General features: G+C 37.6%; 1 protein-coding gene across 3 annotated transcripts in view; it reads right to left on the bottom strand.

Moving 5' to 3' along the window:
* RSF1 (remodeling and spacing factor 1) overlaps positions 1 to 25,047 on the bottom strand; it is a 145,557-nt gene extending 120,510 nt beyond the window's left edge. For 2 of the 3 annotated variants that reach the window (XM_037010606.2, XM_037010605.2), the window contains exon 1: positions 24,626 to 25,047. In XM_037010606.2, the coding sequence (XP_036866501.1) occupies positions 24,626 to 24,815 (190 nt within the window). In that variant the 5' untranslated portion in view covers positions 24,816 to 25,047. The remainder of the gene's footprint in view (positions 1 to 24,625) is intronic. The other variant, XM_037010607.2, reaches the window with a different exon arrangement.
* Between the last annotated feature and the right edge of the window lie 131 nt (positions 25,048 to 25,178).

Below are 25,178 nucleotides of genomic sequence, written 5' to 3'. Positions count from 1 at the left end.
TAATGATACCAAAATAAAAATAAATACATAAACCTGATAACAAAATCAAACACATTAAAAGAAAAAACTACAGACCAATATCCCTCATAAACATAGATGCAAAATTTCTTAACACAATTTCAGCAAACATATAAAAAGCGTAATTCATAATGACGACTGTCTTAAGTCTGCTCAGCCTGCCCTAACAAAATACCATAGACTAAGTGGCTTAAACAACAGAAATACATTTTCTCACAGTTCTTGAGCCTAGAATCCAAGATGAAGCTGTCAGAACAGTCAGGTTCTGGTGAGAGATCTCTTTTGGCTTGCAGATGACCACCTTCTCACTGCATCCTCACATGGCAGAGAAAGAAAAAGAGATCTCTCTTCCTCTTCTTGTAAGAGGTCACAGTCCAGTCAGATGGATTAGGGCCCTACACATACGACTTCATTTAACTTTAATCAATTCCTAAGACCCTATGCAGATACAGTCACATGAGGCTAAGGGCTTCAACATAAACTTAGGGGAAACACAATTCAGTCCATAGCAATGATTTAAGTGGGGTTTATACCAGAAAGGCAAGACAGGTTTAAAAAATCCATCAATGCATTCATCACATTAACAAACTTAAATGAAAAACATAATCATGTCAACATATGGAAAAAATTTTGACAAAGTCCAACATCCACTTGCAATAAAATTTCCCAGCAAGCCAGGAACAAAAGGGAACTTTCTCAACCTGAGGAAGAGCATAGTGAAAAATATCATTATCATCATTCTTAATGGTATAAGATCAGGATTAAGGCAAGAATGTCTATGATCACCACTTACAATTACCACTCTACATGTAGTTCTCAAGAAAAAGAAATCAAAGGCATCCAGATGGGAAACAAAGAAGTAAACTGTCTTTATTTACAGATGACATGATCATCTATAAAGATTCTAAAAGCTACTAAAAATAAATGTGTTTAGTAAGGTTGCAAAATACAAGATTGAAGGCAAAAATAATAGCATTTTTTATATATCCCCAGTGAAAAATTGGTAAGAGAAATTTTAAAACAATACCACTTAGGTTATCATAAAAAAATAAAATATTTAGGGATAAATGTGACAAGAGATGTAGAAACCCTATACAGTGAAAGTGATAGAACACTGCTAAGAAAAATTAAATACAACCCAAATAAATGGAGTGATGTACCATATTCATGTATCATAACAGTTTATTAAGGTGTCAATCTTCTCCAAATTCATCTATGATTTAACAAAATTCTGATAGAAATTCCAGAGCTTTTTTGCAGAAACTGGTAAGCTTATTCTAAAATTCATCTAGAAATGCAGAAAACTTAAATAGCTAAAACACCGTTGGAATAAAAAGAATAAAGTTGGGAGATACAAATTACCCAACTTCAAGACTTATTACAAAATTAGAGTTAAGTCAAGGCAGAGTGATACTGGCCTCAAAATAGACAAATCAATTACTGAAACAATATATGGTCTCCATAAATCGACCTATATATACTCAATTAACTCTTGAAAAAAAAGTTTATTGAAATAAAATCTACATAACATAAAATACACTGTTTCAATCATTTTAACATGTACAACTCAATGGTTTTCAGTATATTCACAGTATTGTACAACCATCACCAGTATTTAATTACAGAGTTTTTCCATCAACCTGCAAAGAAACCTCATCCTTTCCAATCCCACCCAACCACTGTCAACCTCTAGTCTATATTTGGTCTCTGTGAATTTCCTAATCTGGAAATTTAATATAAATGGAATCATACTCATTGAAACCAAAAGTTGGTTGTTTTGAAAAGATTTTCAAACAAAATTTTCAAACCTTTATTTCTTTATTTAGCCTGACTGATGAAGAAAAGTAGAAGACTCAAATTATTAAACTCAGGAATGAAAGCAGGGATATACTAATGACCTTACAAAAATAAAAGGATTGTTAAAAGAATACTATGAAGAACTGAATGCCAACATATTAGAAAACCTAGATGAAATGGACAAATTCTGAAAAACAAACAACAAAAATTTAGTCAAGAATAAAAGAAGAAACAGGAAATTTGAATGCTCATAGGGTATTCAAGTAAAGACATTAAGTCAGTAATTTTAAAACTTCCCACACAAAAAAAGTTCAGGACCAGATGGCTTCACTGGTGAATACTACCAAACATTTACAGAATAATAAACACCAATCCTCAAATCCTCCAAAACACAGAAAAGGAGGGAATACTTTCCAGTGCTTTCTATGAGGTCAGTATTACCCTCCTCACACCAAAACTAGACAAAGAAATCACAAGAAAACTATAGTGAGTAACCTTTATGAATAATGATACAAAAGTCTTCAAAAAAAAAAAAATACAAGGAAATTGAATCTAGCAGCACACTAAAGAGACTACACACCATTACTAAGGGGGATTTATCCCAGAAATGCAAGGGTTCACGATAGGGACTAGTCATGCCAGAAAGACTATTTATCACGTGATTCAGTATCATGTGATTAGTCAGTTGGGGCTTTGAGCTACATGGTATCAGCTCCAACTCCATGGAGGAGAGAGGGCCTTGAGATTGAGTTCAATCATGTAGCCAAAATGCCAATAAAAACTTTGTTACCACTGAAGCTCATGGTGCTTCCTCACTAGTAAATACATTGATATGCCAGGAGGGTGACCCCCACACAGAAAAAGGGCATGGAAGCTCTTCGTTGGAATCCTTCCAGACCCTGCCCTATGTGTCTTCGTCTGGCTAGTCCTAAACTGTATCCTCTAAAATAAAAACATAAGTCATAAATACAGCACTTTTTCTGAGTTCAGTGAGTTGCAGCAAATTAACAAACCTGAAGCAGGTCATGGGAACTTGTGACTGGCATCTGAAATGAGGGCAGTCTTGTTGGTATCGGTGCCCTTAAACGTGTGGAATCTGATGCTAGATTTAGGTGACTGGAGTACGAATTGAACTATATTACAATACACCAGCTGGTGTCAGAATAAAACCCAACCAAGGATTTTTGTGAAATTTGACATGCCAATTCTAAAATTTACATGAGGCTATAGAGGACTGAAAACAACCAACAGCATTTCAAAAGAGAACAAGGTAGGAGAACTTGCTTTATTATGACTTACTTTAAAGCTAGTGCAAGTAAACCATGTGGTGAAGGATACACTAATGTAACAAATAGCTTAGAAATATGTTCACATTTAAGTGGAAATTGGTATATGAGAGGTGGCATTACAAATTGGTGAGAATTAAAAAAACACACATTACACAAAAATAAGTTCCAGGTTTAATACTGTAATTTGAAAAAGAAAAAACTTTTAGAAGAAAATACAGATGAGTATCTTATGATCTCAAAATCATAAAGAGAAGGGTTTCCTAAATGAGATGTAAAAAGTGTAAACATAAAACAAAAGATTGACAGTTACACTACACTGAAATTTCAAAGTTTGGATCAACAAGAGATACTATAAAAATTGTAAAAAAAAAAATGAGGAAGGATTGACATACAAGTATATTAAAAAATTGTAACAAATCAATATAATAGACAACCACAAAGAAAAACGGGGAAAGACTATACAAAGGCAATTCAGACGGGAAAACTGAATGGCCAAAGGACATGAAAAACTGCTAAGTTTATCACTGCAACAATAAGAAATCAATTCACAACCACATTATCAAGAACTTAAAAATCTGACAATACCAAGTATTGATTATCTGGATAAATGGGAACCCACATACACTGCTGGCAGTGTGTAAATCAATAAACCAACTCTGGAGAGCAATTGGCTAAACCAAGCCTAAAACAAAGACTCATATACCCTTCAGTACAGCAATTTCACCTCTAGGCAAAGCCATTAGAATATTCACTATAGCATTCCTCTTAGTAGCACAAAAATAAACCTGAATATCCACCAATTAAAAAAAATTAATTACAGTAATTTCATGTAACACAATACCATACAGCAGGTTAAAGTAAATAAAACAACATGCGTCAACAGGATTTACTTTAAAAACAGTGTTGAGGGTGGAAAGGGAAGTTCTAGAGGAATGTATATTATACCATTTACACATAAAGTTTTAAAGCATATAAATCCATACCATGTATTGTTTATGGATACATAAACATACACTCTTAGCATAAAAGTGTTCATGGGAATAATAAACTCCAAGATTCAGGACAGTGGTTGCCTGTGGAATGGAGGAAAGATAATCAGAACAGGAATAATACACAGAGGGCTTCAAATAAATCTGTAATTTTAATGTATTAAAAAGTAAAAGCAAAAGCAAGAAAATTGGGGGAAAAAAGGCATATCCTAGAAATTTTCAAAACTTCAGGGGTTAAAAAAATTATAAAAATCTTTCAGGAAGGAAAAGAAGCTCACTTACAAAGGAACAAGAATCAGACTGACAGATTTCTCATCAGCAACAGTGGATGCTAGAAGATAAAAGCAATATCGTCAAAGCTCTGGGGGGGAATTATTTGAACGTAGGAATACTGTATTCAACCTTAACAGGCAGTCAGAGGGCAAAAACTTTTTGGACATATAAGAACTCAAAGCTCACCACTTAGAAACCCTCTTTGAAAAAGAATGTACTATAGCAAAAGAATGAATCTCAGGAAAAATGTAATAATCAAAAACAGTGGTCAGTAAATAAACTACAAAACCATAGCAGTTAAATAATTACTGAGAAATATAAAAATAACTTAACAACAGTACGGAACTAAAGTCCCAGGTAATTAAAACATGGCAGGTTGGGTGTGGAACTGCAGGCAGGGTCAGAGAAGGAGCTTGTTGAAATTCTTATATTGCTTGAGTATATTATATTTATTAAAGCATTTTACTGTGCTCTGTCTGATACCAACCTTACAGAAAATGATGAGACTCTCCCAATATTAATTTCCTTGTGGATCCAAATTGCTTATGTTTCTGATAATTTTATTTTAAGAAGTATAAATACTTTAAATGGTAACATTTTATCTTTCAAGATGATGGAGTTATCCTTTATTAATTAAATGGTGTGAGACCAGACTTTAATTGCAGCTCAAGTAACATTACAGGTTGGAGTTACCATACAGTGTCTAATAGTGCATGTAATAGCTGGAGAAACAGTCCCTCCTAAAATGGAATCCAACTCAAATATTTCTGCTAGACAATCTTTCTAGATTAATTAAGACTTACTCATCAATTATCAACCCACACAAATGGCATATATTTACTTATGTACTTCTCATCTATATAATGGACTCAATATATTTGATATATGTTTCTCTGTGTAGAGTGGCATTTCAATTTACTTGAAGGTCCATTTGTTTCTTTACGGGGAAGAGGGAACAGAAAGGATATCCAACTACTACCAACTCTTTACCCAGTGGAACACAGCGATGTCTAAAATTACAAGTGTTTTTTGCAAATGAAAATAACAATCTCAGTTAAAAAATTTTTTACCTTTAGGAATAAAATTGGGCACCAATTGCCCAATAGTTAAAAGCTAATTTTAATTACCTTAAGTACATAGGCACTCTAAAAACACTGTCTTTAACAAAATGTTAATTGTATATTTAATATATATATACATATCCAGCAACTTAAATAATTCATAAATACCAAGAGCTGTAAGATAAGATATATTGCCATAATCTGTTTATGCAGAGTAAGCTTTTAGAAAGCTATAAAATTAATACGGCCAGTTCTTCAAATAGTGCTCATGTATGTTATTAGAATTCTGTACCTTAAAAATCACACTCTTGCCTCATAAACCCTGGGCCTTTTTGGCTATTTCCTTCCTAAATAAATGGAACTATTAACTACATACTCCCTAAGCCAGAAATCTGGGAATCATACCAATTCCTTAATCAAAGACCCTTCACATCAATCCATTCACTAAATCATTATCAATTCTACCTGTAAAATCTTTCTCATATGGAGCCTTTCTTCTCACTCCCCACAGCCACAGCCCCAATTCATACCTCATCAATAATATTATAATGACCTCTAGCTGATTTCCCTACCTGCAGGCTGACCACTACCTTTCCAACAACTAAAAAAAAATTTAGTTTCAGAAATAAGAATTTCACATCACTCCTTGTAGAGATGATATAAACCAATTTAGAGAAACTGGGCTGGGATTTTTTTTTTTTAAAGTTAAATAGAGAATAGTGACTTTTCCCTTCCATGTCTTGAGAAAGATAAGAAGAAAAACTAGACTAAAACTATACTCTGAGGATTCCTATAAGACAGAAGTTAACACATATGCAATTTAGACATGGTATAACCAACTATATAATCCAAGAAAAAAACTTGAGAGATTACATTTTCCATCTCAGGCTTCTAAGGTACTAAGTGGCATTTATTTATACAACTAACAGACAGCACCTATAATATGCTAAGTTTTATGCTAGAAACAAAGCAAAAGCGGCAAAATAAATTCTTTATGGAACTTACAGAGTCAGTCATGGACACGTTACCTTTAATGTGTTATAACTTCAAAGAAAAATATTTCTAAGGCGTTATATCTCATGTCTCCCAACCCAATTTTCTCACATGGCTTGACAGTAATATAGAGTGGTTGTGAGGATTAAATAAAGTAATCTTGATAGAATACTTTAGTATAAAGCCCGGCTCAGAGTAAGCTCTAATAATTACAGCATCACTAAAAGCATTTACTTAACCTGTAAAACTATGCTATAGCATGCATACTCCAAAGCTCCTAATTTTTACATTTTTATAACTTATTTTTGTTTCTATAAAAGATGGGAATGGATCAAAAAGAATAAAATACCTAGGAATAAACCTAACCAAAGAAGTGAAAGACCTATACCCTGAAAACTACAAGTCACTCTTAAGAGAAATTAAAGGGGACACTAACTGGAAACTCATCCCATGCTCATGGCTAGGAAGAATTAATATCGTCAAAATGGCCATCCTGCCCAAAGCAATATACAGATTTGATGCAATCCCTCTCAAATTACCAGCAACATTCTTCAATGAATTGGAACAAATAATTCAAAAATTCATATGGAAACACCAAAGACCCCGAATAGCCAAAGCAATCCTGAAAAAGAAGAATAAAGTAGGGGGGATCTCACTCCCCAACTTCAAGCTCTACTACAAAGCCATAGTAATCAAGACAATTTGGTACTGGCACAAGAACAGAGCCACAGACCAGTGGAACAGATTAGAGACTCCAGACATTAACCCAAACATATATGGTCAATTAATATTTGATAAAGGAGCCATGGATATACAATGGCAAAATGACAGTCTCTTCAACAGATGGTGCTGGCAAAACTGGACAGCTACATGTAGGAGAATGAAACTGGACCATCGTCTCACCCCATATACAAAGGTAAACTCAAAATGGATCAAAGACCTGAATGTAAGTCATGAAACCATTAAACTCTTGGAAAAAAACATAGGCAAAAACCTCTTAGACATAAACATGAGTGATCTCTTCTTGAACATATCTCCCCGGGCAAGGGAAACAACAGCAAAAATGTGCAAGTGGGACTATATTAAGCTGAAAAGCTTCTGTACAGCGAAAGACACCATCAATAGAACAAAAAGGAACCCTACAGTATGGGAGAATATATTTGAAAATGACAGATCCGATAAAGGCTTGACGTCCAGAATATATAAAGAGCTCACACGCCTCAACAAACAAAAAACAAATAACCCAATTAAAAAATGGGCAGAGGAACTGAACAGACAGTTCTCTAAAAAAGAAATACAGATGGCCAACAGACACATGAAAAGATGCTCCACATCGCTAATTATCAGAGAAATGCAAATTAAAACTACAATGAGGTATCACCTCACACTAGTAAGGATGGCTGCCATCCAAAAGACAAACAACAACAAATGTTGGCGAGGCTGTGGAGAAAGGGGAACCCTCCTACACTGCTGGTGGGAATGTAAATTAGTCCAACCATTGTGGAAAGCAGTATGGAGGTTCATCAAAATGCTCAAAACAGACCTACCATTTGACCCAGGAATTCCACTCCTAGGAATTTACCCTAAGAACACAGCAATCAAGTCTGATAAAGACAGATGCACCCCTATGTTTATCGCAGCACTATTTACAATGACCAAAAATTGGAAGCAACCTAAATGTCCATCGGTAGATGAATGGATAAAGAAGATGTGGTACATATACACAATGGAATACTACTCAGCCATAAGAAGAGGAAAAATCCTACCATTTGCAGCAACATGGATGGAGCTGGAGACTATTATGCTCAGTGAAATAAGCCAAGCAGAGAAAGAGAAATACCAAATGATTTCACTCATCTGAGGAGTATAAGAACAAAGGAAAAACTGAAGGAACAAAACAGCAGCGGAATTACAGAATCCAAAAATGGACTAACAGGTACCAAAGGGAAAGGAACTGGGGAGGATGGGTGGGCAGGGAGGGATAAGGGGAGGGAAGAAGAAAGGGGGTATTAAGATTAGCATGCATGGGGGGGAGGAAGGGGAGGGAGGGCTGCACAACACAGAGAGGACAAGTAGTGATTCTACAACATTTTGCTATGCTGATAGACAGTGACTGTAATGTGGTTTTTAGGGGGGACTTGGTATAGGGGAGAGCATAGTAAACATAGTATTCTTCATGTAAGTGTAAAGATTTAAAAAAAAGGAAAAAACAAAGAAAGAAAAGGGGGATTACTCCTTGATAGGATAAAACTATTGGTAAATCAAAGATTAACACATGCTTTAAATATCCTTAATTTTGATCACTTAAAGGGTGTCAGATGATCGACTATGGACGTACTCTTTTCTGATAATATTCCTTTCTCTGAATAAAAAAAAAAAAAAAGCAGTTCCTGTGTGCTGACCTCCAATGAGTTCTACACAGTGGTATAGAGAGCATGTCAAAGTGTGGGCAAAGGGTCTGTTTGTTTTTATGCAGAAGATCAAGGCCTAGCTTGGCTACCCAAAAAATGAACTAAGATATGATATGAGAAGGAGCTTCCGGCATCAGCACTCTCTGGAGGACTCATGCCAGGGGATGATCATCAAAAAGCCTCCACAGGGATCCGGGCGATGCTGCGGTTGTGGCTGCGTCCACCCCACCGTTTCCTGGACTTGCCACTGGAATGAGGAGGGAGATGTCTTGGCTGGCATGTGCATACAGTGAGACAACGAATTTGAGTGGATCTGTACTATTGGAACTCAACCAGGAGTTGGGAGGGGTGCAAGTTGTAGCACTCCAAAATCTTACAACTATAGACTATCTACGGATAAAAGAACATATGGGATGTGAACAGATCCCAGAAATGGGTAGCTTTATTTTGTCTGATTTCTCTCAGACTGTTCAAGTACAGTTAGACAATATCCATCATATCATAGACAAATTCTCACAAATGCCTAGGGTGCCTAACTGGTTTTCTTGGCTTCACTGGAGATGGCTGGTAATTATAGATTTGCTTTGTTTATGTCACCGTATTCCTATTATGTTAATATGTGTGCGCAACTTAGTTAGTAGTTTAAAACCTATACATGCTTAAGGTACTCTACAAGAAGATATGTCTAAGAAATAATCAATCCTCCCATGTTTTCTTCCATATGCTACCTCTATAGCTTTTCTTCTTCCTTCCTAATTACAACCCTTAAATAGAATTCGTGCCTCATATCGAATTTATCGAGCATCATAATCCCTCCAGGTGGTAAAGATACCTCGAGACAAGTTCTGGGCATAGAAGCCACAGGGCATAAATCTGCAAAGAAGTAAAAAGCTAACCTCTTCAAACAATATGGCTTCTCTCTCACTTACCAACTTTACATCTCCCTGTATGGCCTTGGAAGATGACTGGTTAGCCAGGGACAGGTGAGATTCCTCAAGGGAGGAACAACCTAAGACAGGCACAGTCGCAGGGGGGCCATCAGGCGAGAAATTGGGGATCAACAGTGGTGAGGCTTAGAACCTCACCCCCCTGTTTTGAGAGAAATCTTCTGCATCCGTGGATGTTTTAAGGCCCTTGTCTAGCTTGGATTAACACAGTCTACAGGCACACACCTGATCATCTACAATTGCTCTCTTACAACACTAAACTATGTTTTCTACCTTTATCTTGCATCTACCTACCACTTCAGCGTTTTATTAAAAATAAAAATAAAAATAATAATAATAAAGGGATAAATGTGGCATCCACATATAAATCAAGTATAAAAATCAAACAAATATTCATATTTGACCTGATTGTTTATAGTTCATAATGCGTGATCAAAACAAAAGTTTCTGTGATGAATGCCCTTGTACTGTTCACCATGTAAGAACTTATTCACTATCTAAGAATTCATTCACCATGTAAGAACTTGTTTGTTATGCTTCAGAAGATTGGAGACTGATGAGAATTAGGCTTGAGATGGATTAATGATTGTGCATTGAGCACTGACCCCCCTATACAGAATTTTATTGTTGTTAACAACCATTTGATCAATAAATATGAGATGCCCTCTCAAAAAAAAAAAATACACTCTGATCCTGTAGTGTATGCCCATCTTCTGCATATTCAAAAGCATTCTGCATTTACTCCTCACTGAACCAACTACAGGTGCCTCCAAATATCCTTGTCTCTACAGCTACAGTTCCCTTTATCAGGAATTCCCTCCCCTCCAGTGTCAATCTGTCAAATTCCTTCCTGCTTATCCTTTATAGCTCAGCTGAGTTATCACCTTCTCTGTCATGTCTTTCCTTATCTATTTTAGAAGGATGTACTTTCCTTTCTTGGTGTCCCCAAAGCACCATGTATATAACCCCACTGTATCACTCATTTAATGGTAATTTGTGAACAAATTCAGGTATGTCTTCTTATGGAAAAAGATAGTGTTCTTCAACTTTGTTTCCCCAACTGTAAGTTTATTGCTCAATACCAAAGTAGATACTCAATAAAGGTTTTTTAATGAAAAAAAAAAAAGATGGGAATGGAGAAGATAATCAAGGTTGAAAAAATAGGTCCAAAATATGGGAAAATAGGGAAGAAAAAGGATGAGACATTTTATCATGGTGAATCTAACTGGATAAGCGCAGAAGAAAAGATAGCCTATAAAATAAAAAAAGTCTATGAAGGCAAAAAGACAGACAAGGACAATCGAGATGATCATAGTCAAAACGTAGAGGACAAAAAAAACCTCTAAAATGAAGAATGTTATGGAATGTCTGCACTCAGATGCCAGTCCAACTTAGCACTACTGGAGACGACGGTTCCTTCATGGTTCTAATAAAATAAAGGTCAGCAATACATTAATGAGAATACAAGTTAAGCTCCACTATATTTAACAAAGTTCTTCAATGTGTTACAATCTTGCTATATCCCCAAATTGCAAAGACCAAAAGCAAGTTAAATTTGGATTAAGCTCATTCTAATTTTTCCTGCTAAAAGACTTTAAATATGTACACATTGAGGAAATGTCAATTATATTTATTTGTAGAGCCAGTGATAAGGATGATCAGGACAAAAGGAACATAAGTATTAAAATAAATTCCCTAAAATACTCAGCATTTCAAGCACCAAAGCTTTATAACTAACACTCTACATTTCCCCTTTAAATACTGAGTAGCTTAAGTAAATCTTTTAAGTTCTACCTTCAGTCAATACATCCTTTCCCATCTGAATACATGGCATCACTATTCACCCAGCCTTATCCTCACCAAGACCTGGGGACTCATTCAAATCATGTCTTAAAATTCAGTTCACTTGGATGTGACTCTGAAGCAGTCTAACAGCAATATTACAATTCTTACCCTTACTGCCAATTACTATGTCACTTGGCCCCCCTCTCAGCCTTACCTTACTACAATTAGGCAGAGGAAGCCATGACTGTCCTTGAATGAAAGATACTAGTTCAACACAGTGCATTACCCTGTTAGCAGAAAAACTTTTAGATTCATCTAACCTAAGAAAGAAGAGTAAAACTAAAAGTCCTGTGTGTAAAATTAGATAAATATAAGGAAACTACTGCTGTATAGTTTTCATTCATAGGACACTCTAGGCACTTAATTTGTACTATTCTGGTTCAAAAAGTGTTCTCAAACACAGTCATCTGATAGTCATTTTTCTTCACTAGAATAGGAATCAGCATTTTTTTCTATAAAGGGCCAGACAGTAAATACTTTAGGTTTTGCCCACTACACATTCTTTGTCATAAGCACTCAACTCTGACACTTCAGTGTGAAAGCAACTATAGACAATATATAAACAAGCTAGCATGGCTATGCATCAATAAAACTTTATTTACAAAAATAGTCAATGGGACATATTTGGCCCATAGGCTTTAGTTTGCCCACCCCAATAGACTGTCACAGACTAGGCATTAACTTCCAATTGCACACATTGATTTCAAATACAGTATTACATCTAAGGAAATGGGACATAAAATCTGGTTAATTCGAGTGCTAGCACTAACATGTCAACTGCTTCCACCTATTAATGGTAAGAGTGTCATTCTCACCTGTTGGGAAAATGTTTATTAAAGATTTAATTTATGTAAGATTTAATTCTAAAAAAAATAGTTTTAGAACAAAACATGATCCTTTAATAAGTTGGGGGAGGGGGGAGTCATCTCATAAAATATTTATCCCTGTCCCTAAGAAGCTTACAGACTCATAGGCTAGACTGTAAGTGCAAAAAGTGTTATGAGTACTATTACATAAAATCTACAGGAGGCACATGTGGGGTGAGGAGATGGAAGTGGTTAATTTAACTTGAGACATAGGAAGCAGGAAAGGCCTTTGGTGTTTAAAGAGACTAATGATGGGTAGGAATACATTGAGCAGGCAACGGAACAAAGATGGAGAGAGAATATTCAACTCAGCTATGAGGATGAGGAAAAGGCACAAAGATGTGAAACAACCTTACATACTTTCAGATATCTGCAAGCAGTTCAGCAGAACGAAAACAGAGTACACAGAGTACAATGATGATATGTTAGACAAATGAGGCTGAATATAAACAGGATAAAGTAATAGACTCAAGACTTGAAACAAAAGCAGAAAGCATATCAGAGGTTAAGGTCTAGAATACGGCTCCTTGGTTTCTGATCTTGCGTGATGTGGGTAGATGTTGGTAATATTCACTGTGAGAGGTAATTCAGGATTAAAAGTAAATAAAAGTAGCAACTTATTTTTCTTTATAAAGCCTCTTAGAAAACTACTTTTTTCTTTAACTTTTTATGAGATGTAATACATATTAGTTTCAGGTGTACATGATTTAATATTAGTGTATATTGCAAAATAATCACCACAGTAAGTCTAGTTAACATCTGTCACCAACAGTTACAAATATTCTTCCTTGTGATGAGAAACTTTAAGATCTACTCTCAGCAACTGTCAAATACACAATATAGTATTAACCCATGCTGTACTTGGTATCTTTATGACTTATTTATTTTATAACTAGAAGTTTGAACCTTTTGACCATCTTCACCCATTTTGCTTCATGGGAAAAGACTGCTTTCAAATAATTTTTTTTTGGTGATTGCCAAAGAAATACATAATTAGTGTAGAAAATATAGTATATAAGTGTGCAAAAAATATGAGAAAAAAAAAAGACAAACCTATGATCCTACCATCCAGAAAATGATTAAGACAAACTGTACAAATACAGGGAAAAGGCATACAATAGGATAAATACAAAGCTAAACAAATGGTACAACAAAGTTTGCTAAAATATATATCATTACAGAATGTACATTATAGTTGCTCATATAATTTTAAAAAAATTATTGTTCCATTGTCTGTCTTTGCTGTTAAAAAGTGAGCTCCGTAAGGGCAAGGATCTTATCTATCTTGCTTATTAATATATCCTCAGAGTATTAACGAGCCTAGCACATAGCAGGTAATCTTAATATTTGTTTAAAGAGCAAATCTTTCTATTTTTAAATGAAGGCCCAGATTACTCAAGCAGTATTTGATACTATAAAAATTCTCACATAAAAAGAAAATAGTGACAAGAATTAGGCTTGGGGTGGATTAATGATTGTGCATTGAGCACTGACTCCCCTATACAGAATTTTATTGTTGTTAACAACCATTTGATCAATAAATATGAGAGATGCCCTCTCAAAAAAAAAAAAAAAACCACTCCTCCGTCCTGTAAATTAAATTCTTTTCTTTTTCTTTTAACATATTACAGCTCAAGTATTTTTCTGCAATTTTCAACTAAAGTCTTAACTAAAGCAATATAGTGGGTTGACTAGTTCCCCCCAAAAAAACATCATGTTTACCCAGAACTCAGATCGTGACTTTATTAGGAAATAGGATCTTTGCAGATATAAGTAGATAAGATGAGGTTATACTCACTTGGAGTGGGTTTTAATCCAGTGACTGATGTTCTTAGAAGGACAGAAGAGGACATAAGAAATACACACAGAGAAAAAGGCCACATGAAGATAAAAGTAGGCAGAAATTGGAATTATGTTCCCACAGGCCAAGGAATGCCCGAGGCCAGCAGAAGTTTGAAGAGACAAGGAAGGATTCTTCCTGAAAGCCTTCAGAGGGAGCGTGGCCTGCTGACACCTTGATTTTAGACTTTTGACCTCCAAAAGAGTAAAAGAATAAATTTATGTTGTTTTAAGCCAAAAAAAAAAAAGAAAGAAAATAGAAGACACCAATAAAGGGAAATCTATCCTTGCTCAGGGATAGGAAGAATTAATATTGTTAAAATGGCCATTCTACAGATTCAGTACAATCCCTATCAAAATTCTACCCTCATTCTTCAATGAACTAGAACAGATAGTTCTGAAATTCATATGAAATCATGAAAGACCCCAAACAGCCAAAGCAATACTGAGAAAGAAGAACAAAGCTGGGGGGATTATGTTCTCTGATTTCAAACTCTACTACAAAGCAACAGTAATCCAAACAATTAGGTACTTACACAAGAACAGGCCCATAGATCAATGGAACAGAATAGAAGGCCCAGAACAAACCCATACATATATGGTCAATTAATATACGATAAAGGAGCCATGATATACAACGGGGAAAGACAGCCTCTTCAACAACGGGTGTTGGGAAAACTGAACTACATGTAAGAGAATGAAACTGAATTATTGTCTAACCCCATACACAAAAGTAAACTAGAAATGGATCAAAGACCTGATGTAAGTCATGAAACCATAAAACTCTTAGAAGAAAACATAGACAACAATCTCTTGAATATAAACATGAGCAACTTTTTCATGAATACATCTCCTGAGGCAACGGAAACAAAATAAAAAATGAACAAGTGGGACTATATCAAACTAAAATGCTTCTGTACAGCAAAGGACACCATCAACAGAACAAAAAGGCATCCTACAGTATGGGAGAATATATTCATAAATGACTCATCTGATAAGGGATTAACATCCAAAGTATATAAAGAACTCATGTACCTCAACACCTAAAAAACAAATAAACTGATCAAAAAATGAATAGAAGACCTGAACAGACACTTTTTTCTAAGAAATATAGATGGCCAACAGACACATGAAAAGTGCTCCATATCGCTAATCATCAGAGAAATGCAAATTAAAACCACAATGAGATATTGCCTCACACCAGTTAGGATGGCCAACATCCAAAAGACAAGGAGTAACAAATGGTGGCAAGGATGAGAAAAAATGGGAACCCTCCTACACTGTTGGTGGGAATGTAAATTGGTGCAACTGTTGTGGAAAGCAATATGGAGGTTCCTCAAAAAACTAAAAATAGAAATACCATTTGACCCAGGAATTCCACTCCTAGGAATTTACCCAAAGAAAACAAGATCTCTGACTCAAATAGACATATGCACTCCTATGTTTATTGCCACACTATTTGCAATAGCCAAGATATGGAAGCAACCTAAGTGTCCATCAGTAAATGAATGGATAAAGATGTGGTACACAGACACAATGGAATATTATACAGCCATAAAAAAAGAAAAATCCTGTCATTTGCAAAAGCATGGATGGATCTAGAGGGTATTATCAGTGAAATAAGCCAGGCAGAGAAAGACAAATACCAAATGATTTCACTTACTTGTAGAATATAAAAACAAAGCAAAACAGAAGGATCAAAATAGCAGTAGACTCATAGACACAGAGAAGGGACTAGTAGTTACCAGTGGGAAGGCATTGGGGAAGGTTGGAGGGGAGGGGGAAGGCGATTAAGGGGCACAATATAATTTGCAATCACAATATGTTAGTCTAGGGGACAGTAGTACAGCATGAAGAATACAGTTAATGGTTCTGTAACATCTTACTATGTTGACAGTGACTGTACTAGAGGGGGTAAGGATTTAGTAATATGGGTGTCTGTTGTATATTTGAAGCCAACATAAATTGTATATCAATGATACTTTAATTTTAAAAAAAGATATAATACAAGTAAACATTATTCCACCAAAAAAATACCCCACCCTGATAATGGGGTGTTTATAATGGGGCTATACAATACAGTAAAAACAGAAAAACAAAACAAAACAAAACCACCCAGGCATCATGTATCAAGACTATATCTATCAGGTAGAGAGGCAAAGAAATCTTCTTAAATCTCAAAACACATAAATTTCTTGAACACATAATTCAGGTTAAAATGTAGTTTGGGTCTGAACTATTTTTCCACACTGCATGTGGTTGTACATCTCACCATAACCTTGACAGAGAGATAATTTTAATCTATTAATTTTTAGACTAGAATTCAGACTACCATTCCACTTCACAAAATCCCAGAGGAAAAAAGTATTTGAGTGATGATAGTAATGCTCAACTTAGCTACTTCTTACCAATTAGAAAAGCCTTAAAAGAAGGGCTCATGTTTCATGTTTTTAAAAAAATAATCCCTATAATGTTTACTGTACTCAGCATATGGCAGATATTCAATATACAGATTAAGTAATGAAGTAGCTAATCAATGCTAGCTAAGAATTTAAAACATAAATTTCAAGACAAACTTTTGATCAATTAAAAACAATTAACTTAGTTACTTTTTTGCATTAACAAGCCCAATTAACCAGGAAAATCCTCCTGTCCCTATTACTACCTCCAGTCCTGGACAATGCCAGCAACCTCCATCACTTTTGTTTACGTCAACCCTGTGAAATACCAAAAAATGATGAAAAATTCAGATCTCTTTCCATGTAGTGAATGTCTATAGAATTGTTAAAAAGAAAAACCACAAAATGAAAATGGAGTCACTTATGCTAGACCAAGCCACCAAACCAGGGCTTAGTATTTAACGTAAATGCACTTTCAAACTCCTCTGAAATGCACTCAGTCAGGAATTTTCAGTGACCAATGAGATAACTCACAGGGTCTTCTCCAAACCCCAAAATAAGATGAGGTAGTCTGCATAAAACCCCTTGCTTGTCCCCTTACGGGAAAGTGACCTTGCCTGGAACAATCCTCTCTCTTCTTTTTGCTAATAACTTCTTGCCCCACCACCCTTCATATAAAATTTTTCCATTTTGTACAGCTCCTGGGAATATCTCTCTACTTTCTAGATGGGATGCTGCCTGACTGATCAATCAATCACTTACTAAAGCCAATTAGATCTTCAAATTTACTTGGTTGAATTGTTTTTTAACACAACATTTCTTTACTCAAAGGTGGAAGAATCAAAGCTGGACATTTTCAACCAAACCAGGTTGTGGTTCAAGCAATACTACCTACTATAAATGGTCTACCACTCAGACTCATTCAACACCTCACACATGCATCTGGTAAGTTCTTTTGCTTAAAGCAACAGATGGTGGCTCCAGTTATATAAAGTCGCCTTTCTACTTTTCAACGAAGAACTATTGTCACACAATTCAATTAGCAACACTAGGAGAGAACAGATTAAGTTACAGCCACAAGTTATTAAATAGAAAAGGTATATTCTTTTATGCTTCACATTTTGACTTCAAGATCTAAACTTCAAATCAAATAATAATGTAAAAATGCAAAAAACACTGTAGGCAACAAATCAAATGTAAAACTGATTTAATGAAATAAAAACTTTTTTTAAAAAGTCATACCAAACTACTACAAAGCCACAATAATCAAGACAATTTGGTACTGGCACAAGAACAGACCCATAAACCAATGGAACAGACCAGAGAGCCCTGATATAAACCAAACCATATGTGGTCAATTAATATATGATAAAGGAGCCATGGACATACAATGGGGAAATGACAGCCTCTTCAACAGCTGGTGTTGGCAAAACTGGACAGCTACATGCAAGAGAATGAAACTGGATTATTGCTTAACCCCATACACAAAAGTAAACTCAAAATGGATTAAAGACTTGAATGTAAGTCATGAAAACATAAAACTCTTAGAAGACAACACAGGCAAACATCTCCTGAATATAAGCATGAGCAACTTATTCCTGAACACATCTCCTTGAGAAAGGGAAACAAAAGCAAAAATGAACTCATGGGACTACATCAAACTAAAGTTTCTGTAGTTTCTGTATGGCAAAGGACACCATCAACAGAACAAAAAGGCATCCTACAGTATAGGAGAATATATTTGTAAATGACATATCCCACAAGGGGTTAACATCCAAAATGTATAAAAAACATACACACCTCAACACCCAAAAAGCAAATAACCTGATTAACAAATGGGCAGAGGATATGAAGAGACAGTTCTCCAAAGAAGAAATTCAGATGGCCAACAGACACATGAAAAGATGCTCCACATCACTAATCATCAGGGAAATGCAAATTAAAACCACAATGAGATTATCACCTCACACCAGGAAGGATGGCCAGCATCAAAAAAACTAAGAACAACAAATGCTGGCAAGGATGCGGAGAAATGGGAACCCTCCTGCACTGCTGGTGGGAATGTAAGCTAGTTCAACCATTGTGGGAAGCAATATGGAGATTCCTCAAAAAACTAAAAATAGAAATACCATTTGACCCGGGAATCCCACTCCTTGGAATTTACCCAAAGAATACAACTTCTCAGATTAAAAAAGACATATGCACCCCTATGTTTATCACAGCACTTTTTACAACAGCCAAGATATGGAAGCAACCTAAATGTCCATCAGTAGATGAATGAATAAAGAAGATGCAGTACATATACACAATGGAGTATTATTCAGCCATAAGAAAAAAACAAAGCCTACCATTTGCAACAAAATGGATGAAGCTGGAGGACATTATGCTTAATGAAATAAGCCAGGTGAAGAAAGACAAATGCCAAATGATTTCCCTCATTTGTGGAGTATAACAATGAAGCAAAAGTGAAGGAACAAAATGGCAGCAGACTCAGAGACTCCAAGACTGAACTAGTGGTTACCAAAGGGGAGGGATGTGGGAGGGTGGGTGGGGAGGGAGGGAGAAGGGGATTGAGGGGTATTATGTTTAGTACACATGGTGTGGGGGATCACGGAGAAGGCACAGAGAAGGCACATAGTGAATCTGCGGCATCTTGCTACACTGATGGGTAGTGACTGTATTGGGGTATGGGGGGGACTTGATAATATGGGTAAATGTAGTAACCACATTGTTTTTCATGTGAAACCTTCATAAGAGTGTATATCAATCGTACCTAATAAAAAATAAAAATAAAAAAGTTATACCAAAAAAAATTCAACTTAGTATCATACAAGTTAGTCAATCACAGTAAAAACCATGGGACTTCCATTATCCATACATACTTAATAGAATATATTATTAAATACACATAACTTCTCAACCCATACCCACACAAAGACCATCTTTAAAGAATGAAAAAGTGTATTTTCCCCTTGAAAAGAATGTTTTCTGCAGGAAAGGAAAGATCTTTGGTAGCTTTAATGCCACAAGGTTAATATCCACTTTCATTTATATCCATACCTCCTGATCTTCCACCTCCAGTCAGGAGGAAACTGGGGAAGTCTGTATATACAGAGCACAGAATTGGGAAGGCTAAAGTTGACTGTGGGGTGTGAGGGGATACACCACCAGCTTTAGTTGGCACACCCTTTTCCTATTCTAGTTAATATCAACAAGAAAGCTAAATTTTTTTTTGCTGAAAATTTCAGCATATGGATGGATTTCTCAAATGGTTTAAAAACACCAGTTGGCTATATACAATTGAAATCAATCTTTGCACCTTGACTTTTTTCCCTATAAAAGCCAAAATGGACACAATAGTCCTTTCTGTTTAGTCAGAAAACTCAATGACAACTCTAGAGCACAGGTTCCCAAGTTTTCTATGTTCATAGCACCCACAGTATTTCATTAGTTTTTTTTCACAGCAACCTACCTAGGCCAAGGCATAATACCAGTTTCACTTATTAAGTTATTATAGTAGCCATTTGGAAAACTAATCTACCTCTGCTGAAAAAAAAGACATTTTTACTTCAGTCTTAATCATAATTACTTATAGAATGTGTATTATGGTTGAGCACTGCACAACTTCTCAAACCTTGGAATCAAATTGAACACTGCTATTCTTATTTGCTGTTCCACAATGACTTTCATGTAGTATTTTCATTTTACCACAGCAAGCCCCAAAACCCCAACATCACAAAGCTATGTCAGCAAAAGGAATGCAACACAAACTAATGCTGAAACTACCTCAAGCTAGTAGAGTTCATCAGGCAACCAACAGATGTCAAGTATTGCTTTATCTTCCTTGAAAATTTAAACTACCAGCCAGGGCCTCTGAGTTGGTGGCAGTACCCCAGGACAGAGTTTGGGAAACATGGCCCTATGGTGAGGTATTACAGGTATACCTCAGAGAGATTTCAGGTTCATTCCAGACCAATGCAATAAAGCAAGCCTATTGTTTTGTTTTCCCAGTGCATATAAAAGTTATGTTTATGCCACACTGTATTTATTAAGTGTATAATAGCATTACGTCTAAAAAAAAATGTACACTTTTTTACTAAACTATCATTGCTTTAAAATTTTATGTTGGTTTCAAATATACAACATAGTGGTTCAGCAGTTACCCGTGTTATTAAATCCTCACCCCTTCTAGTCCAGTCACTATCTATCAACATAGCAAGATGTTATAGAACCATTAACTGTATTTTCCATGCTGTACCACCAGCCCTGTGACCAACCTGTATTGTGATCGAGAATTATTGTGCCCTTAATCTCCTCCCCCCAGCCCCTCCCCCTTGATAACCACTAGTCCCTTATCAGTGTCTATAAGTCTACTGCTATTTTGTTCCTTCTGTTTTCCTTTGTTTTTATACTCTACAAGTAAAAGAAATCATTTGGTATTTTTCTTTCTCTGCCTGGCTCACTTTACTGAGCATAATACCCTCTAGATCCATCCATGTTGTTGCAAATGGCAGGATTTCTTTTCTTTTTATGACTGAATAATATTCCATTGTGTACACATACCACCTCTTTTTTATCCATTCATCTACTAACGGACACTTAGGTTACTTCCGTCATCTTGGCTATTGCAAATAGTGTGGCGATAAACATAGGGGTACAAGTATGTAATTCTGTGGACTCAGATACACTTGAGTTAGAAACCAGAATTCTACCAATAACTAAGTATTATCGGGCACTGGGCAGCTCAGTCAATCTCTTGAACTTTAGTTTCTATGCCTGCTAAACAGGAATAAGAAAAACCTCAGAGAACAGTTGTAAGGAGCTAGATGGTATTTGTACATAGTGAATGCTCAATAAATGGTAGCTATTATATCATTAAAACTAAAACCAAATTTAATAATAAACTCTGGAGGAATGAAGGAAGTATTCTAAGCTGAAGCCACAATGTCAAGTTAAAACTTATAAATACATTTTTTTTGGGAAAAGATAATGCAGTGCTTAAACAAGGACAATATGGAGAACTATAGTCCCTTCTAAGGGATGCATAATATTGATAAACCTTTCACAATAAATGACTAGGTAAAAAATATTAAACTGGCAAGTCATAATATACTTAAGGGAAATAATCACACTAGGAAAAACCAAAAGTTTTATAAACTAGGATTCTTCATAAGGCACTAAGAACTGCCTTTTAAAACTACTTAAATTTATAAAGGGCAAAATTTATTTGATTATAACACTTTTCCCAAAGAGCATAATAGCTCAATATTTTTTTATCTCCTACCCCCCACTACAATAGCTCAATACTATAAACAAACCCCTATCCTTATACAAGTTAGAAATATAACATTTAATTCCAAATGTACTTGTATGTCTTCTATCTCATAAGCATGTGTAATATAATGTGTCAAACAAGAATATTTGAAAGTGCTTGGTTTATGAAAGGATTTTTGAAACATTTGATCCTCAAATATTTATCTGTAGTTACCTAAGAAACTGAGATCCACAGAAATTAAGTAATTTGTCCTATAACCTACATACTACACAGCTTGACACTACAAAACCCATGTCTTTCAACTTTCGAATACACAACTCCTTCCCAAAAAGATTTGGTTCCAATCTTGGTAGTAGTGTTTTGTCAACTATTACAAGTAGGTTAATTTGTCATCAAAGGCCTGAAAATTTACCTGCACAGTAACATTTCACCTCCAGAGACTTTTTATTTGCCAAGATCTTAAAACTTTGTAACATTAATAATTATTCTTAGATCACCTGATGACCATCTACTACTACAGATCTTTTCTATTACAATGGTGATACAGGGGCTGGGTCCACTGGTATAATCTCAGCCCACATTATTTCCCATTTTTACTTTGCTTGTGGCCCACTGTTCAACTTCAGATAGAAAAGGTAACATGAGGTATTAAATTGACTCTATCACCTTTTCTTCAGTAACTAACATAAACCAAATGCAGTAGAACAAAATATTTAAGAATGGAAGGACAAGCAATCTTGTATACCATCCCAAATCCAATGCCATCACAGAAAATCTATGCCTGCCTTTCAATTTGGTCCATAGAAATTCCAAAAACAATTTACCAGCACTCGTTCCCCAAATGTCCACGTCTCTGATGCATATTATCATTTCCCAAGGTATCCAAAAAGCAGCTTACTAAGGCATTCTACTTCACAATGACTATTTCCTTAATAATTGAGTGTTTATTGATAATTAAATTGTTATACTGGGGAGCTTAACTTTCCAAGAAATTCTGTCAAAAGTCTATAAAATGTAACTAGTCATCCTCCTTCTTTATACTATGTAAAAAGTTAGCCTTTTCTGTGCCAGAGTTTAAAGGTGGAGGAGATTAGGAGAGGTAAGAAGAGATAAAAGTCTGTACCATCACTGCTGTATTGAATCATGATAGGCACAACAACGTTTTCTCTATAGGTAGTATTTTGAAGAACTTCACATTTTGGCCCTTCCTAGCAATGAAATACATTGTTAACAGAAATGTCTTCATTTCCATGGAGAACTGAAGAGCGACCCTGCTTTCTTGCAAGGGAAACAGCTGTTTTGTACAATATCCAGCCCACTGTGGCCACCTTATACGGACGAAAAAAGAAGAAAAAAAAAACGCCCATTTGGAAAACGTTTCTTCTCCAGCCAAGGGCTGTTCCCAGATAAAGGCAAGGCTTAGAACAAAAAACACTTCTCTGAGGGAAGAAAAGTGCCGGAAAAGAAGAGGCATGGATGGGGAATAGAGGTAAAATGTAAGTGCTCAGTGTGAGGGCTGGAGGCAGGAGGCAGCAGGCGCAGCGCTGGGATGCTCGGCGAAGAACCAGCAGCAGCAGGAAGTTTCAATGGGGCGGGCAGAGCATGCGCCCTGCACCCGCGCGGTGGCCTTCTGTGGAAAGAGCACCACTTGCGAACACCAATAATAGACCAGCGGCACCGGAGAGAGAAACACGAGCAACAAGCACCTTCTTCAACTGTTTCCCCCTCCGCCTGAGCCCCTCCTCCAGCCTACATACTAACCACCCCACCCGAGCCTGCAATGGGAGGGCGACTTCTTCCCCTAAGCCCTGCTGCCAAGATGATGGGGGAAGGGATTGGAAAAGTGGGGAGATGCTTTTCTATTATTTGGAGGGAGGTGGGAAGGGGGAATGAGAAAAACTATGGGGGAGGACAAATTAACCCTCTACCCTCCAAAGTGGAGAAGCTGAACCGACTTCATCCCCCAAAGGAGAAATGGAGGAGGGCCCCCTCCCATCGGGGAGAAACCAACCCCCCTACACGGAGGAAGGAGTTTGGGGGGGTTAAACCGGCCCTCGGGGAAAAAGGAAGAGAGACAGGAGCTGACTCTTGGGGGAGTTCTCACTAGGAGGGGAACTGAAGTGTCCGCTGGCCCCCGCTAACCCAGGTGGAGGGAGAGAAAGGGGGCGCCCAGAGAGAAGCCCAGCCTCCCCCGAGATGGTCGGGAGGATGGTGGGAGGCGGGGAGGGAGTAAGGGAAGAGAGGAGGGGAAAGCGCAAAGCGGGCCGGAACCTGCGCTCCCCTGCCCCCGCTAGCGAGGAGAAGGGGCGGAGGACCGGCCCCCGCCGCCGGGGAGCAGTCCCAGGGGCACCCCACCGGCACAGAGGCCCCTCCCCACCCCCGGCCCACCCCTAACCCACGACGCCCCCACCTCCGTTCGGCGCCGGGCCGAGTGGCCCTAGGGGGCCTCCGCCCCGCCTCCCCACCGCCCGAGACCCCAGAGGCTGGGCGGAGAAGAGGGGCCGGGCGGAGCTGCGCCCCCGGGGGAGGTCAGAGGCGCGGAGGCCCAAGGTGTCCGGGAAAGAGCGTTGGGGAGCAGCGTGCCAGGGCCGCTTCCCGCCGGGCGTTCGGGCCCCTCGCTTACCTTCTCCGCTGCCGACGTCCGGCGGCGGCGCCTGCAGCACCCGCTCCAGCTCGGGGAACGGCAACTCAGGGAGGTCAAGCAGCGGCCCGTAGCGCTCCAAAAAGGAGCAGACTACGGCGAAGTTGGGGCACGAACCCGGGCAGCCCGGAGGAGCCATCGCCGCCGCCGCTGCCGCCGCCGCCGTCGCCATTTTGAACTGGAGGATGGAGGAGGAGGCGATGGGGGTGGTGGGGGGAATTGGGGTGCCGAGGAACGGCAGGGCAGCCTTACGGACGACAGGAGGCGCTAACGAGCGGGCTCCCCGCGGATCCGAGCGTCTCAGGCACTGCGCCGCGATCCCACAATACAACGGCTGCCCAGAGCAGTCAAGAACAGACTCAAACGGAAAAGAGAGGCGCTCTACGCCTTTCACTTTCCGCCCTCTTCCCGCCCCTTCCCTCCCTCTACTTCGCCCCTCCCATCGGGCTTGCCACTGCCTCGTGTGACAGGGGGAATGAAAACAAGGAAAGCGGAGCAGAGAGGCGGGCTGGACGCCAGAGAGGAGGGACTTTTT

This window comes from Manis javanica, chromosome 11, assembly GCF_040802235.1.
Source record: "Manis javanica isolate MJ-LG chromosome 11, MJ_LKY, whole genome shotgun sequence".
In the NCBI taxonomy this organism is placed as follows: domain Eukaryota; kingdom Metazoa; phylum Chordata; class Mammalia; order Pholidota; family Manidae; genus Manis; species Manis javanica.
The sequence above is the reverse complement of the archived record's forward strand: the minus strand, read 5'-3'. Positions and strand labels throughout refer to the sequence as shown.